At 56.0% G+C, this 11,903-nt stretch overlaps 11 protein-coding genes across 11 annotated transcripts; all 11 read right to left on the bottom strand.

Annotated features, from left to right (window-relative positions):
• Positions 1-547: 547 nt before the first annotated feature.
• On the bottom strand, positions 548-1,730 carry LOC138353420 (mRNA decay activator protein ZFP36L3-like). Its single transcript, XM_069306427.1, has 2 exons — positions 1,109-1,730; positions 548-624 (listed from the first exon to the last, which is right to left on the bottom strand). Exons 1-2 carry the CDS (start codon positions 1,728-1,730, stop codon positions 548-550), a joined length of 699 nt encoding a protein of 232 aa, XP_069162528.1.
• Positions 1,731-1,733: 3 nt separating this feature from the next.
• On the bottom strand, positions 1,734-2,900 carry LOC138353419 (serine-aspartate repeat-containing protein I-like). The gene has a single exon (XM_069306426.1). The coding sequence runs from the start codon at positions 2,898-2,900 to the stop codon at positions 1,734-1,736; it is 1,167 nt and encodes a 388-aa protein (XP_069162527.1).
• Positions 2,901-2,928: 28 nt separating this feature from the next.
• LOC138353418 (circumsporozoite protein-like) lies at positions 2,929-3,726 on the bottom strand. Its single transcript, XM_069306425.1, has one exon. It carries the CDS (start codon positions 3,724-3,726, stop codon positions 2,929-2,931), a length of 798 nt encoding a protein of 265 aa, XP_069162526.1.
• An 880-nt stretch (positions 3,727-4,606) lies between these two features.
• Positions 4,607-5,254, bottom strand: LOC138353417 (mRNA decay activator protein ZFP36L3-like). Its single transcript, XM_069306424.1, has one exon. It carries the CDS (start codon positions 5,252-5,254, stop codon positions 4,607-4,609), a length of 648 nt encoding a protein of 215 aa, XP_069162525.1.
• A 273-nt stretch (positions 5,255-5,527) lies between these two features.
• On the bottom strand, positions 5,528-6,658 carry LOC138353416 (serine-aspartate repeat-containing protein I-like). The gene has a single exon (XM_069306423.1). The coding sequence runs from the start codon at positions 6,656-6,658 to the stop codon at positions 5,528-5,530; it is 1,131 nt and encodes a 376-aa protein (XP_069162524.1).
• A 28-nt stretch (positions 6,659-6,686) lies between these two features.
• On the bottom strand, positions 6,687-7,340 carry LOC138353415 (circumsporozoite protein-like). The gene has a single exon (XM_069306422.1). The coding sequence runs from the start codon at positions 7,338-7,340 to the stop codon at positions 6,687-6,689; it is 654 nt and encodes a 217-aa protein (XP_069162523.1).
• Positions 7,341-7,697: 357 nt separating this feature from the next.
• Positions 7,698-9,101, bottom strand: LOC138353414 (serine-aspartate repeat-containing protein I-like). Its single transcript, XM_069306421.1, has one exon. The coding sequence runs from the start codon at positions 9,099-9,101 to the stop codon at positions 7,698-7,700; it is 1,404 nt and encodes a 467-aa protein (XP_069162522.1).
• Positions 9,102-9,447: 346 nt separating this feature from the next.
• LOC138353413 (mRNA decay activator protein ZFP36L3-like) lies at positions 9,448-9,786 on the bottom strand. Its single transcript, XM_069306420.1, has one exon. The coding sequence runs from the start codon at positions 9,784-9,786 to the stop codon at positions 9,448-9,450; it is 339 nt and encodes a 112-aa protein (XP_069162521.1).
• Positions 9,783-10,487, bottom strand: LOC138353412 (mRNA decay activator protein ZFP36L3-like). The gene is made up of 2 exons (XM_069306419.1): positions 10,280-10,487; positions 9,783-9,958 (listed from the first exon to the last, which is right to left on the bottom strand). The coding sequence occupies exons 1-2, from the start codon at positions 10,485-10,487 to the stop codon at positions 9,783-9,785; spliced, it is 384 nt and encodes a 127-aa protein (XP_069162520.1).
• A 112-nt stretch (positions 10,488-10,599) lies between these two features.
• LOC138353411 (uncharacterized) lies at positions 10,600-10,956 on the bottom strand. Its single transcript, XM_069306418.1, has one exon. It carries the CDS (start codon positions 10,954-10,956, stop codon positions 10,600-10,602), a length of 357 nt encoding a protein of 118 aa, XP_069162519.1.
• Positions 10,953-11,801, bottom strand: LOC138353410 (mRNA decay activator protein ZFP36L3-like). Its single transcript, XM_069306417.1, has one exon. It carries the CDS (start codon positions 11,799-11,801, stop codon positions 10,953-10,955), a length of 849 nt encoding a protein of 282 aa, XP_069162518.1.
• Between the last annotated feature and the right edge of the window lie 102 nt (positions 11,802-11,903).

The raw sequence follows: 11,903 nt of genomic DNA, 5'->3' as shown, positions 1-11,903 counted from the left end.
CGTAACGCAAGTTAAATTAAAGTGGGAGGGATACAAATGATCCAGTTTTTCTGATATATATTTCCACCATCCTGTATAAATAAATAACAGTCACACACGGGGATTATAACTACACAATTATGTACAGGTTCGTCTTCCTCCGAAGACACTGGATGCTCAACGGTGCTCACTCTGGGTAGCCCTGTTTCCTTCTTCCTTCGCCCATGATGAATCCACTATTACTCTATGACGAATCTACTCTGGCCACAGGCCAGCCAAATCACAGTCCCACTGGGTGCTTCGTCGTGGAGGCCTTCATCCACAATCCAGCCTGTAGCTGGCAGGTACCGATCAGCTCCGCTGTGTAGGCCACTCCACGACCGATACTAGGGTTGCGAGCCCTAGGCAGGAGCCTCGTGTGATCCCGCTGATCACTCTCCTCACTAAACACTACAGTCGCTAGTCTCTTCCACCAGCCAGCCCCGGATAAGGCGATTCCCGACACTGCCACGCCACAGGCAGGCTAATACTCTCAACAGAGTTCGTCCGGGGGTGACTCACAGCTTCTTCAAAGCAGACTGGTGAAGAGACCTTGGCTGCCTTGGACAGACTGATCCTTTGTCCAACAGCAGTCCCAGGTCGACTCTGCAATCAGACACGTCATTAATACTGGGATGCTCTAGGGAACCTCACTTACAAGCTTAGACACAAACGTCCACCTCTTCACTCCATAGATGGCGCTGCTGTCTAATCGCCACCTCACCAGAGGTCAGCAGCGGCTACGTCATGAACTGACTAGGACAGGAAACCAGCACCTGTTGCCGGCTTATTCTGTAACCACTAGATGGCGTCGTTCATTTGGAGTGGGTTTCGGGAGCGGACTCACAGATGGTGTTGTCGTCGCTGCTCCATGCTCCAACGCTGGACTCGAGTCCGTAACAGGCGACACCACCAGCCATGGTGGCACCACCAGCCATAGCGTAATCACCAGCCATGGCGTCACCACCAGCCATGGCATCACCACTAGCCATAGGGTCACCACCAGCAATGGCGTCTTCACCAGCCATGGCGTCACCACCCGTCATGGCATCACCACCAGCCATGGCGTCACCACCAGCCATGGCGTCACCACCCGCCATGGCATCACCACCAGCCATGGCGTCACCACCAGCCATGGCGTCATCACAAGCCATGGGTTTACCACCAGCCATGGCATCACCACCAGACATAACATCACCACCAGCAATGGCGTCACCACCAGCCATGATGTAATCACAAGCCATGGCTTCACCACCAGCAATGGCATCACCACTAGCAATTACGGCATCAACAGGCATGGCATCACCACCAGCAATGGCGTCACCACCAGCCATGGCGTCACCACCAGCCATGCCATCACCATTAGCCATTGCGTCACCACCAGCAATTGCGTCATCACTAGCCATGGCGTCACCACTAGCCATGGCATCATAACCAGCCATTGCGTCATCACCAACCATGGCGTCATCACCAGCCATGGCGTCATCAGCAGCCATGGCATCACCACCAGCCATGGCGTCACCACCAGCCATGACGTCACCATCTGCCATGGCATCACCACCTGCCATGGCGTCACGACCAGCCATGGCATCATCACCAGCAATGGCATCACCACCAGCAATGGCGTCACCACCGGCCATGGCATCACCACCAGCCATAGCTTCACCACCAGCCATGGCATCACCACACGCCATGGCGTCACTACCAGCCATGATCTAATCACCAGGCATGGCATTACCACCAGCAATGGCGTCACCACCAGCAATTGCGTCACTACAAGCCATGACGTCACCACCAGCTATGATGTAATCACCAGTCATGGCGTCACCACCAGTAATGGCGTCACCACCAGAAATGGCGTCACCTCCAGCAATGGCGTCATCACCAGCAATGATGTAATCACCAGCCATCGAGTCACCACCAGCCATGGCATCATCATCAGCCATGGCGTCACCACCAGAAAAGGCGTCACCACCAGCAATTGCGTCACTACCAGCCATGGCGTCACCACCAGCCATGGCGTCATCACCAGCCATGGCATCACCACCAGCCATAGCGTCATCACCAGTCATTGCATCACCACCATCCATGGCATCACCTCCAGCATTGGCGTCACTACTAGCAATGGCGTCACCACCAGCCATGGCCTCATCACCAGCAATGGCGTCACCACCAGCCATTGAGTCATCACTCGCCATGGCGTCATCACCAGCCATGGAATCATATCCCACCATGGCGACACCACCAGCCATGGTGGCACCACCAGCCATAGCGTAATCACCAGCCATGGCGTCACCACCAGCCATGGCATCACTACTTGCCATAAGGTCACCACCAGAAATGGCGTCATCACCAGCCATGGCGTCACCACAAGCCATGGCATTATCGCCAGCAATGGCGTCACTACCAGTAATGGCGTCACCACCAGCCATGGCATCATCACCAGCCATGGCGTCATCACCCCCCATGGCGACACCACCAGCCGGTGCGTCATCACCAGCCATGGCGTCATATCCCGCCATGTGGACACCACCAGCCATGGCGACACCACTAGCCATAGCGTAATCACCAGCCATGGCGTCATCACCAGCAATGGCGTCCCCACCAGCCATGGCGTCACTATCAGCCATTGCATCAACACCAGCAATGGCGTCACTACCAGTCATTGCGTCAACTCCAGCAATAGCGTCCCTACCAGCAATGGCATCACCACCAGCCATTGCATCATCACCCGCCATGGCGTCATCACCAGCAATGGCGTCACCACCAGCAATGGCGTTATCACCAGCCATGGCGTAACCACTAGCCATGGCATCACCACCAACAATGGCGTCACCAACAGCCATTGCATCATCACAAGCCATTGCATCACCACTAGCCATGGTGTCACCACCAGCAATGGCGTTATCACTAGCCATGGCGTAACACTAGCCATGGCATCACCACCAGCCATAGCGTCACCACCAGCCTGGCGTCATCACCAGCCATGGTGTCACCACCAGCCATGGCATCACCAACAGCCAAGGCGTCACCATCAGCCATGGCATCACCACCGGCCACAGCGTCATCACCAGCCATGGCGTCACCACCAGCCTTGGCGTCACTATCAGCCATTCCATCATCACCAGCCATAGCGTCATCAAAAGCAATTGCGTCACTACCAGTCATGGAATCACCACCAGCAATAGCGCCCCCACCAGCAATGGCATCAAAACCAGCCATTACATCACCACCAGCCATGGCATCACCACCTGCCATGGAGTCACCACCAGCCATGGAATCACCACCAGCAATAGCGTCACCACTAGCAATGGCGTCACTACCAGCCATGATGAAATCACAAGTAATGGCGTCTCCACCAGCAATGGTGTCACAACCAGCAATGGTGTAACTACCAGCAATATCGTCACCACCAGCAATGGCGTCATCACCAGCAATGGCGTCACCATCTGCCTTCGCATCACCATCAGCCATGGCATCACCACCAGAAATGGCGTTACCACCAGCAATGGCGTCACTACCAGCCATGGCGTCACCACCAGCAATGGAGTCATCACCAGCAATGGCGTCACCACCAGCCTTTGCGTTACTATCAGCCATTGCATCATTGCAAGCAGTGGCGTCACTACCAGCCATGGCATCACCACCAGCCATTATGTCATCACCAGCTATGGCGACACCACTAGTCATTGGGTCATCGCCAGCCATGGCGACATATCCCGCAATGGCGACGTTACGGCCTTACTGGGGCGCTCCCGGGTTCTTCTCTGATGGTAGTAGAGTTTGGGAATCCGGCCCCAAGTTAGTAGAGGCTTTCAAGGGGTGTATTCCGTAGCGCAAGTTAAATTAAAGTGGGAGGGATACAAATGATCCAGTTTTTCTGATATATATTTCCACCATCCTGTATAAATAAATAACAGTCACAAACGGGGATTATAACTACACAATTATGTACAGGTTCGTCTTCCTCCGAAGACACTGGATGCTCAACGGTGCTCACTCTGGGTAGCCCTGGTTCCTTCTTCCTTCGCCCATGATGAATCCACTATTACTCTATGACGAATCTACTCTGGCCACAGGCCAGCCAAATCACAGTCCCACTGGGTGCTTCGTCGTGGAGGCCTTCATCCACAATCCAGCCTGTAGCTGGCAGGTACCGATCAGCTCCGCTGTGTAGGCCACTCCACGACCGATACTAGGGTTGCGAGCCCTAGGCAGGAGCCTCGTGTGATCCCGCTGATCACTCTCCTCACTAAGCACTACAGTGGCTAGTCTCTTTCTCCAGCCAGCCCCGGATCAGGCGATTCCCGACACTGCCACGCCACAGGCAGGCTAATACTCTCAACAGAGTTCGTCCGGGGGTGACTCACAGCTTCTTCAAAGCAGACTGGTGAAGAGACCTCGGCTGCCTTGGATAGACTGATCCTTTGTCCAACAGCAGTCCCAGATCGACTCTGCAATCAGACACGTCATTAATACTGGGATGCTCTAGGGAACCTCACTTACAAGCTTAGACACAAACGTCCACCTCTTCGCTCCATAGATGGCGCTGCTGTCTAAGCGCCACCTCACCAGAGGTCAGCAGCGGCTACGTCATGAACTGACTAGGACAGGTAACCAGCACCTGTTGCCCGCTTATTCTGTCACCACTAGATGGCGTCGTCCATTTGGAGTGGGTTCCGGGAGCGGACTCACAGATGGTGTTGTCGTCGCTGCTCCATGCTCCGACGCTGGACTCGAGTCCGTAACAGGCGACACCACCAGCCATGGTGGCACCACCAGCCATAGCGTAATCACCAGCCATGGCGTCACCACCAGCCATGGCATCACCACTAGCCATAGGGTCACCACCAGCAATGGCGTCTTCACCAGCCATGGCGTCACCACCCGCCATGGCATCACCACCAGCCATGGCGTCACCACCAGCCATGGCGTCATCACAAGCCATGGGTTTACCACCAGCCATGGCATCACCACCAGACATAACATCACCACCAGCAATGGCGTCACCACCAGCCATTATGTAATCACAAGCCATGGCTTCACCACTAGAAATGGCGTCACCACTAGCAATTACGGCATCAACAGGCATGGCATCACCACCAGCAATGGCGTCACCACCAGCCATGGCGTCACCACCTGCCATGCCATCACCATTAGCCATTGCGTCACCACCAGCAATTGCGTCATCACCAGCCATGGCGTCACCACCAGCCATGGCATCATAACCAGCCATTGCGTCATCACCAGCCATGGCGTCATCACCAGCCATGGCGTCATCAGCAGCCATGGCATCACCACCAGCCATGGCGTCACCACCAGCCATGACGTCACCATCTGCCATGGCATCACCACCTGCCATGGCGTCACGACCAGCCATGGCATCATCACCAGCAATGGCATCACCACCAGCAATCGCGTCACCACCGGCCATGGCATCACCACCAGCCATAGCTTCACCACCAGCCATGGCATCACCACACGCCATGGCGTCACTACCAGCCATGATCTAATCACCAGGCATGGCATTACCACCAGCAATGGCGTCACCACCAGCAATTGCGTCACTACAAGCCATGACGTCACCACCAGCTATGATGTAATCACCAGTCATGGCGTCACCACCAGTAATGGCGTCACCACCAGAAATGGCGTCACCTCCAGCAATGGCGTCATCACCAGCCATGATGTAATCACCAGCCATGGAGTCACCACCAGCCATGGCATCATCATCAGCCATGGCGTCACCACCAGAAAAGGCGTCACCACCAGCAATTGCGTCACTACCAGCCATGGCCTCACCACCAGCCATGGCGTCATCACCAGCCATGGCATCACCACCAGCCATAGCGTCATCCCCAGTCATTGCATCACCACCAGCCATGGCATCACCTCCAGCATTGGCGTCACTACTAGCAATGGCGTCACCACCAGCCATTGAGTCATCACTCGCCATGGTGACACCACCAGCCATTGCGTCATCACCAGACATGGAATCATATCCCACCATGGCGACACCACCAGCCATGGTGGCACCACCAGCCATAGCGTAATCACCAGCCATGGCGTCACCACCATACATGGCATCACTACTAGCCATAAGGTCACCACCAGAAATGGCGTCATCACCAGCCATGGCGTCACCACAAGCCATGGCATTATCGCCAGCAATGTCGTCACTACCAGCCATGGCGTCACCACCAGCCATGGCATCATCACCAGCCATGGCGTCATCACCCCCCATGGCGACACCACCAGCCGGTGCGTCATCACCAGCCATGGCGTCATATCCCGCCATGGGGACACCACCAGCCATGGCGACACCACTAGCCATAGCGTAATCACCAGCCATGGCGTCATCACCAGCAATGGCGTCCCCACCAGCCATGGCGTCACTATCAGCCATTGCATCAACACCAGCAATGGCGTCACTACCAGTCATTGCGTCAACTCCAGCAATAGCGTCCCTACCAGCAATGGCATCACCACCAGCCATTGCATCATCACCCGCCATGGCGTCACCACCAGCAATGGCGTTATCACCAGCCATGGCGTCACCACTAGCCATGGCATCACCACCAACAATGGCGTCACCAACAGCCTTTGCATCATCACAAGCCATTGCATCGCCACTAGCCATGGCGTCACCACCAGCAATGGCGTTATCACTAGCCATGGCGTAACACTAGCCATGGCATCACCACCAGCCATAGCGTCACCACCAGCCTGGCGTCATCACCAGCCATGGTGTCACCACCAGCCATGGCATCACCACCAGCCAAGGCGTCACCATCAGCCATGGCATCACCACCGGCCACAGCGTCATCACCAGCCATGGCGTCACCACCAGCCTTGGCGTCACTATCAGCCATTCCATCATCACCAGCCATAGCGTCATCAAAAGCAATTGCGTCACTACCAGTCATGGAATCACCACCAGCAATAGCGCCCCCACCAGCAATGGCATCACCACCAGCCATTACATCATCACCAGCCATGGCATCACCACCTGCCATGGAGTCACCACCAGCCATGGCATCACCACTGGCCATAGCGTCATCACCAGCACTGGCGTCACCACAAGCCATGATGTAATCACCAGCCATGGTGTCACCACTAGCAATGGCGTCACCTCTGGCATTTGCCTCATCACCAGCCATGGCGTCACCATCAGCCATGGCGTCACCTCCAGCAATTACGTCATCGCCAGCCATGATGTAGTTACCAGCCATGACGTCACCACCAGCCATTCCGCCATCACCAGCAATTGCGTCACCACCAGCAATGGCGTTACCACCAGCCATGGCATCACCAGCAGCCATGACGTCACCACCTTTCATAGCATCACCACTAGCCATGGGCGTCACTACCAGCTATGGCGTCATCACCAGCCATGGCATCACCACCAGCCGTGGCGTCAACACCAGCCATTATGTCACCACCAGCAATGGCATCACCACCAACAATGGCATCACCAGAGGCCATCGCATCACTATCAGCCATGGCGTCACCACCAGTCATGGCATCACAACCAGCTATGGCGTCACCACCAGCCATGGCATCACCACCAACAATGACGTCACCACCAGCCATCGCGTCACCACCAGCTATGATGTAATCACCAGTCATGGCGTCACTACCAGAAATTGCGCCACTACCAGCAATTGCGTCACTGCCAGCTATGGCGTCACCACCAGCCATGGGGTCATCAAGAGCAATGGCGTCACCACCAGCAATTGCGTTACCACCAGCCAATGCATCACCGGCAATGGCGTTCCACCAGCCATGGCATCACCACCAGCCATGGCGTCACCACCAGCCATGGCATCACCACTAGCAATGGCGTCACCAACAGCCATAGTGTCACTACCTGCCATGGCGTCATCACAAGCCATGGCGTCACCACCAGCTATTGCATCACCACCAGATATGGCGTCACCACCAGCCATGGCGTCATCACCAGCCATAGCATCACCACCTGTCATAGCGTCACCACCAGCCATGGCATCACCACCAGCCATGGCATCAACACCAGCCATGGCGTCACCACCAGCCATGGCATCACCCCCAACAATGACGTCACCACCAGCCATCGCGTCACTATCAGACATAGCGTCATCACCAGCCATTGCGTCACCACTAGCCATGGCATCATCAACAGCAGTGACGTCACCACCAGCAATGACGTCATCACCACCTATGGCATCACCACTAGCCATTGCGTCATCACCCGGAATGGCGTCACTACCAGCCATGGCGTCTCTTTCAGCCATTGTATCATCATCCGCCAAGGCGTTATCGCCAGCAATGGCGTCACTACCAGCCATGGCATCACCACCAGCAATGACGTCACCACCAGCCATGGCGTCACCACCAGCAATTACGTCACCAAATGCCATTGCATCATCACAAGCCATGGCGTCATCACCAGCAATGGCGTCACCACCAGCCATGGTATCACCACCAGCCATGGCGTCACCACCAGTTATGGCATCACCACAAGCTATGGCGTCACTACCAGCAACGGGGTCATCACCAGCTATGGTGACACCACCTGCCATGGCGTAACAATCAGCCATTGCATCATCACCAGCTATGACATCACCACCAGCAATAGCGCCCCCACCAGCAACGGCATCACCACCAGCCATTGCATCATCACCACCCATGGCATCACTACGAGCCATGGCGTCATCACCAGCAATGGCGTGACCACCAGCCATGGCATAACCACCGGTCATAACGTCACCACCTGTAATTGCGTCACCACTAGCCATGATGTGATCACCAGTCATGGCGTCACCACCAGCAATGGCGTCACTAACCGAAATGGCGTCACCACCAGCAATTGCGTCAATACCATCCAAGGCGCCACCACCAGCCATGGCGTCATCAACAGCAATGGCGGCAACACCAGCAATTGTGTTACCACCAGCCATGGCATCACCGCCAGCCATGGTGTCACCACCAGCCATGGCGTCACCACCAGCTATGGCGTCACCAACAGCCATGGCATCAACACCAGCCATGGCATCACCACCAACAATGGCGTCACCACCAGCCATGGCATCAACACCAGCCATGGCGTCACCACCAGCCATGGCGTCATCACCAGCCATGGCATCACCACCAGCCATGGCATCAACACCAGCCATGGCGTCACCACCAGCCATGGCATCACCACCAGCCATGGCATCAACACCAGCCATGGCGTCACCACCAGCCATGGCATCACCACCAACAATGGCGTCACCACCAGCCATCGCGTCACTATCAGACATAGCGTCATCACCAGCCATTGCGCAACCACCAGCCAAGGCATTATCACCAGCAATGACGTCACCACCAGCAATGGCGTCATGACCACCTATGGCATCACCACTAGCCATGGCATCATCACCAGCAATACCGTCACCACCAGCCACTTCTTCAATCGCCAGCCATGGGGTCATCACCAGCAATGGCGTCACCACCAGCCATGGCGTCATCACCAGCAATGACGTCATTACCAGCTAAGGCGTCACCACTAGCAATGACATCACCACCAGCCATGGCGTCATCACCAGCAATAGCATCATAACCAGTAATGGCATCACCACCAGCCATAACGTCACCACCAGCCATGGTATCACCACAAGCTGTTGCGTCACCACCAGCAATGGCGTCATCACCAGCAATGGCGTCAGCACCAGACATGGCGTCACTATCAGCCATTGCACCATCACGAGCCATAGCGTCATCAAAAGCAATGACGTCACTACCAGTCATGGCGTCACCACAGCAATAGCGCCCCCACCAGCAATGGCATCACCACCAGCCATTGCATCATCACCAGCCATGGCATCACCACCAGCCATGGCGTCACCACAAGCCATGGCGTCACCACCAGGAATGGCGTGACCACCAGCCATGGCATCACCACCGGTCATAACGTCACCACCTGCAATGGCGTCACCAACAGCCATGATGTGATCACCAATCATGGCGTCACCACCAGCAATGGCGTCACCACCCGAAATGGCGTCACCACCAGCAATTGCGTCACTACCATCCATGGCGTCACCACCAGCCATTGCGTCATCACCAGCAATGGCGTCAACACCAGCAATTGCGTTACCACCAGCCATGGCATCACCACCAACCATGGCGTCATCACCAACCATGGCGTCACCACCAGCCATTGCGTCATCACCAGCAATGGCGTCAACACCAGCAATTGCGTCAACACCAGCAATTGCGTCACCACCAGCCATGGCATTACCACCAGCCATGGCGACACCAACAGCTATTCTGTCACCAACTGTCATGGCATCACCACCAGCCATGGGGTCACTACCAGCCATGGCGTCATCACCAGCCATGGCATCACCACTAGCCATGGCATCAACACCAGCCATGGCATCACCACCAACAATGGCGTCACCACCAGCCATCGCGTCACTATCAGACATAGCGTCATCACCAGCCATGGCATTATCACCCGCAATGACGTCACCACAAGCAATGGGGTCGTGACCACCTATGGCATCATCACTAGCCAGGGCATCATCACCAGCAATGGCGTCACCACCAGCCACTGCATCACTCACCAGCCATGGGGTCATCACCAGCAATGGCGTCACCACCAGCCATGGCGTCTCTTTCAGCCATTGCATCATCACCCACCATGGTGTCATCACCAGCAATGGCGTCATTACCAGCCAAGTCGTCACCACCAGCAATGACATCACCACCAGCCATGGCGTCATCACCAGTAATAGCGTCACCACCAGTTATGGCATCACCACCAGCCATGGCGTCACCACCAGCCATGGCATCACCGCAAGCTGTTGCGTCACCACCAGCAATGGCGTCACCATCAGACATGGCGTCACGATCAGCCATTGCATCATCACGAGCCATAGCGTCATCAAAAGCAATGACGTCACTACCAGTCATGGCGTCACTACAGCAATAGCGCCCCCACCAGCAATGGCATCACCACCAGCCATGGAATCACCACCAGCCATGGCGTCACCACAAGCCATGGCTTCACCACCAGCCATGGCATCACCACCGGCCATAACGTCACCACGATCAATGGCGTCACCACCAGCGATGATGTAATCACCAGTCAATGCGTCACCACCAGCAATGGCGTCATCACCTGCCATGGCATCACTACCAACCATGGCGTCACCCCCAGCATTGGCATCATCACCAGCCATGGCGTCACCACCAGAAATGGCATCACCACCAGCAATTGCGTCGCTACCAGCCATGGCGTCACCACCACAAATGGCGTCATCACCAGCCATGGCATCACTCCCAGCCATAGCGTCATCACCAGCCATTGCATCACCACCAGCCATGGCATCATCACCACCCATGGCATCACTACGAGCCATGGCGTCATCACCAGCAATGGCGTGACCACCAGCCATGGCATCACCACCGGTCATAACGTCACCACCTGTAATTGCGTCACCACTAGCCATGATGTGATCACCAGTCATGGCGTCACCACCAGCAATGGCGTCACTAACCGAAATGGCGTCACCACCAGCAATTGCGTCAATACCATCCAAGGCGCCACCACCAGCCATGGCGTCATCAACAGCAATGGCGGCAACACCAGTAATTGTGTTACCACCAGCCATGGCATCACCGCCAGCTATGGTGTCACCACCAGCCATGGCGTCACCACCAGCCATGGCGTCACCAACAGCCATGGTATCAACACCAGCCATGGCATCACCACCAACAATGGCGTCACCACCAGCCATGGCATCAACACCAGCCATGGCATCACCACCAGCCATGGCGTCATCACCAGCCATGGCATCACCACCAGCCATGGCATCAACACCAGCCATGGCGTCACCACCAGCCATGGCATCACCACC

This window comes from Procambarus clarkii, chromosome 57 (genome assembly GCF_040958095.1).
Source record: "Procambarus clarkii isolate CNS0578487 chromosome 57, FALCON_Pclarkii_2.0, whole genome shotgun sequence".
Classification (NCBI taxonomy): Eukaryota; Metazoa; Arthropoda; class Malacostraca; order Decapoda; family Cambaridae; genus Procambarus; species Procambarus clarkii.
Note: the sequence above shows the minus strand (reverse complement) of the source record. Positions and strands in the feature narration are given on the sequence as shown.

Bases quoted from the DNA above. Each gene is read 5' to 3' on its own strand.
- LOC138353420 (XM_069306427.1), bottom strand. From the start codon at position 1,730: ATGGCTGGTAGTGACGCCATGGCGTGTGGTGATGCCATGGCTGGTGGT. The intron at 625-1,108 runs GTGACGCCATGG...GTCTGATTGCAG, and splicing joins TGGTGATGCCATGGCGGGTG to AGTCGACCTGGGACTGCTGT.
- LOC138353419 (XM_069306426.1), bottom strand. From the start codon at position 2,900: ATGGCTAGTGGTGATGCAATGGCTTGTGATGATGCAATGGCTGTTGGT.
- LOC138353418 (XM_069306425.1), bottom strand. From the start codon at position 3,726: ATGGCTGGCGATGACCCAATGACTAGTGGTGTCGCCATAGCTGGTGAT.
- LOC138353417 (XM_069306424.1), bottom strand. From the start codon at position 5,254: ATGGCTGGTTATGATGCCATGGCTGGTGGTGACGCCATGGCTGGTGAT.
- LOC138353416 (XM_069306423.1), bottom strand. From the start codon at position 6,658: ATGGCTAGTGGCGATGCAATGGCTTGTGATGATGCAAAGGCTGTTGGT.
- LOC138353415 (XM_069306422.1), bottom strand. From the start codon at position 7,340: ATGGCTGCTGGTGATGCCATGGCTGGTGGTAACGCCATTGCTGGTGGT.
- LOC138353414 (XM_069306421.1), bottom strand. From the start codon at position 9,101: ATGGCTGGTGTTGATGCCATGGCTGGTGGTGACGCCATTGTTGGTGGT.
- LOC138353413 (XM_069306420.1), bottom strand. From the start codon at position 9,786: ATGACTGGTAGTGACGTCATTGCTTTTGATGACGCTATGGCTCGTGAT.
- LOC138353412 (XM_069306419.1), bottom strand. From the start codon at position 10,487: ATGGCTGGTGATGACGCTATGTCTGATAGTGACGCGATGGCTGGTGGT. The intron at 9,959-10,279 runs GTAATGCCATGG...ACGCCATTGCAG, and splicing joins TGGTGTCGCCATGGCTGGTG to GTGGTGACGTTATGACCGGT.
- LOC138353411 (XM_069306418.1), bottom strand. From the start codon at position 10,956: ATGACTGGTAGTGACGTCATTGCTTTTGATGACGCTATGGCTCGTGAT.
- LOC138353410 (XM_069306417.1), bottom strand. From the start codon at position 11,801: ATGGCTGGTGTTGATGCCATGGCTGGTGGTGACGCCATTGTTGGTGGT.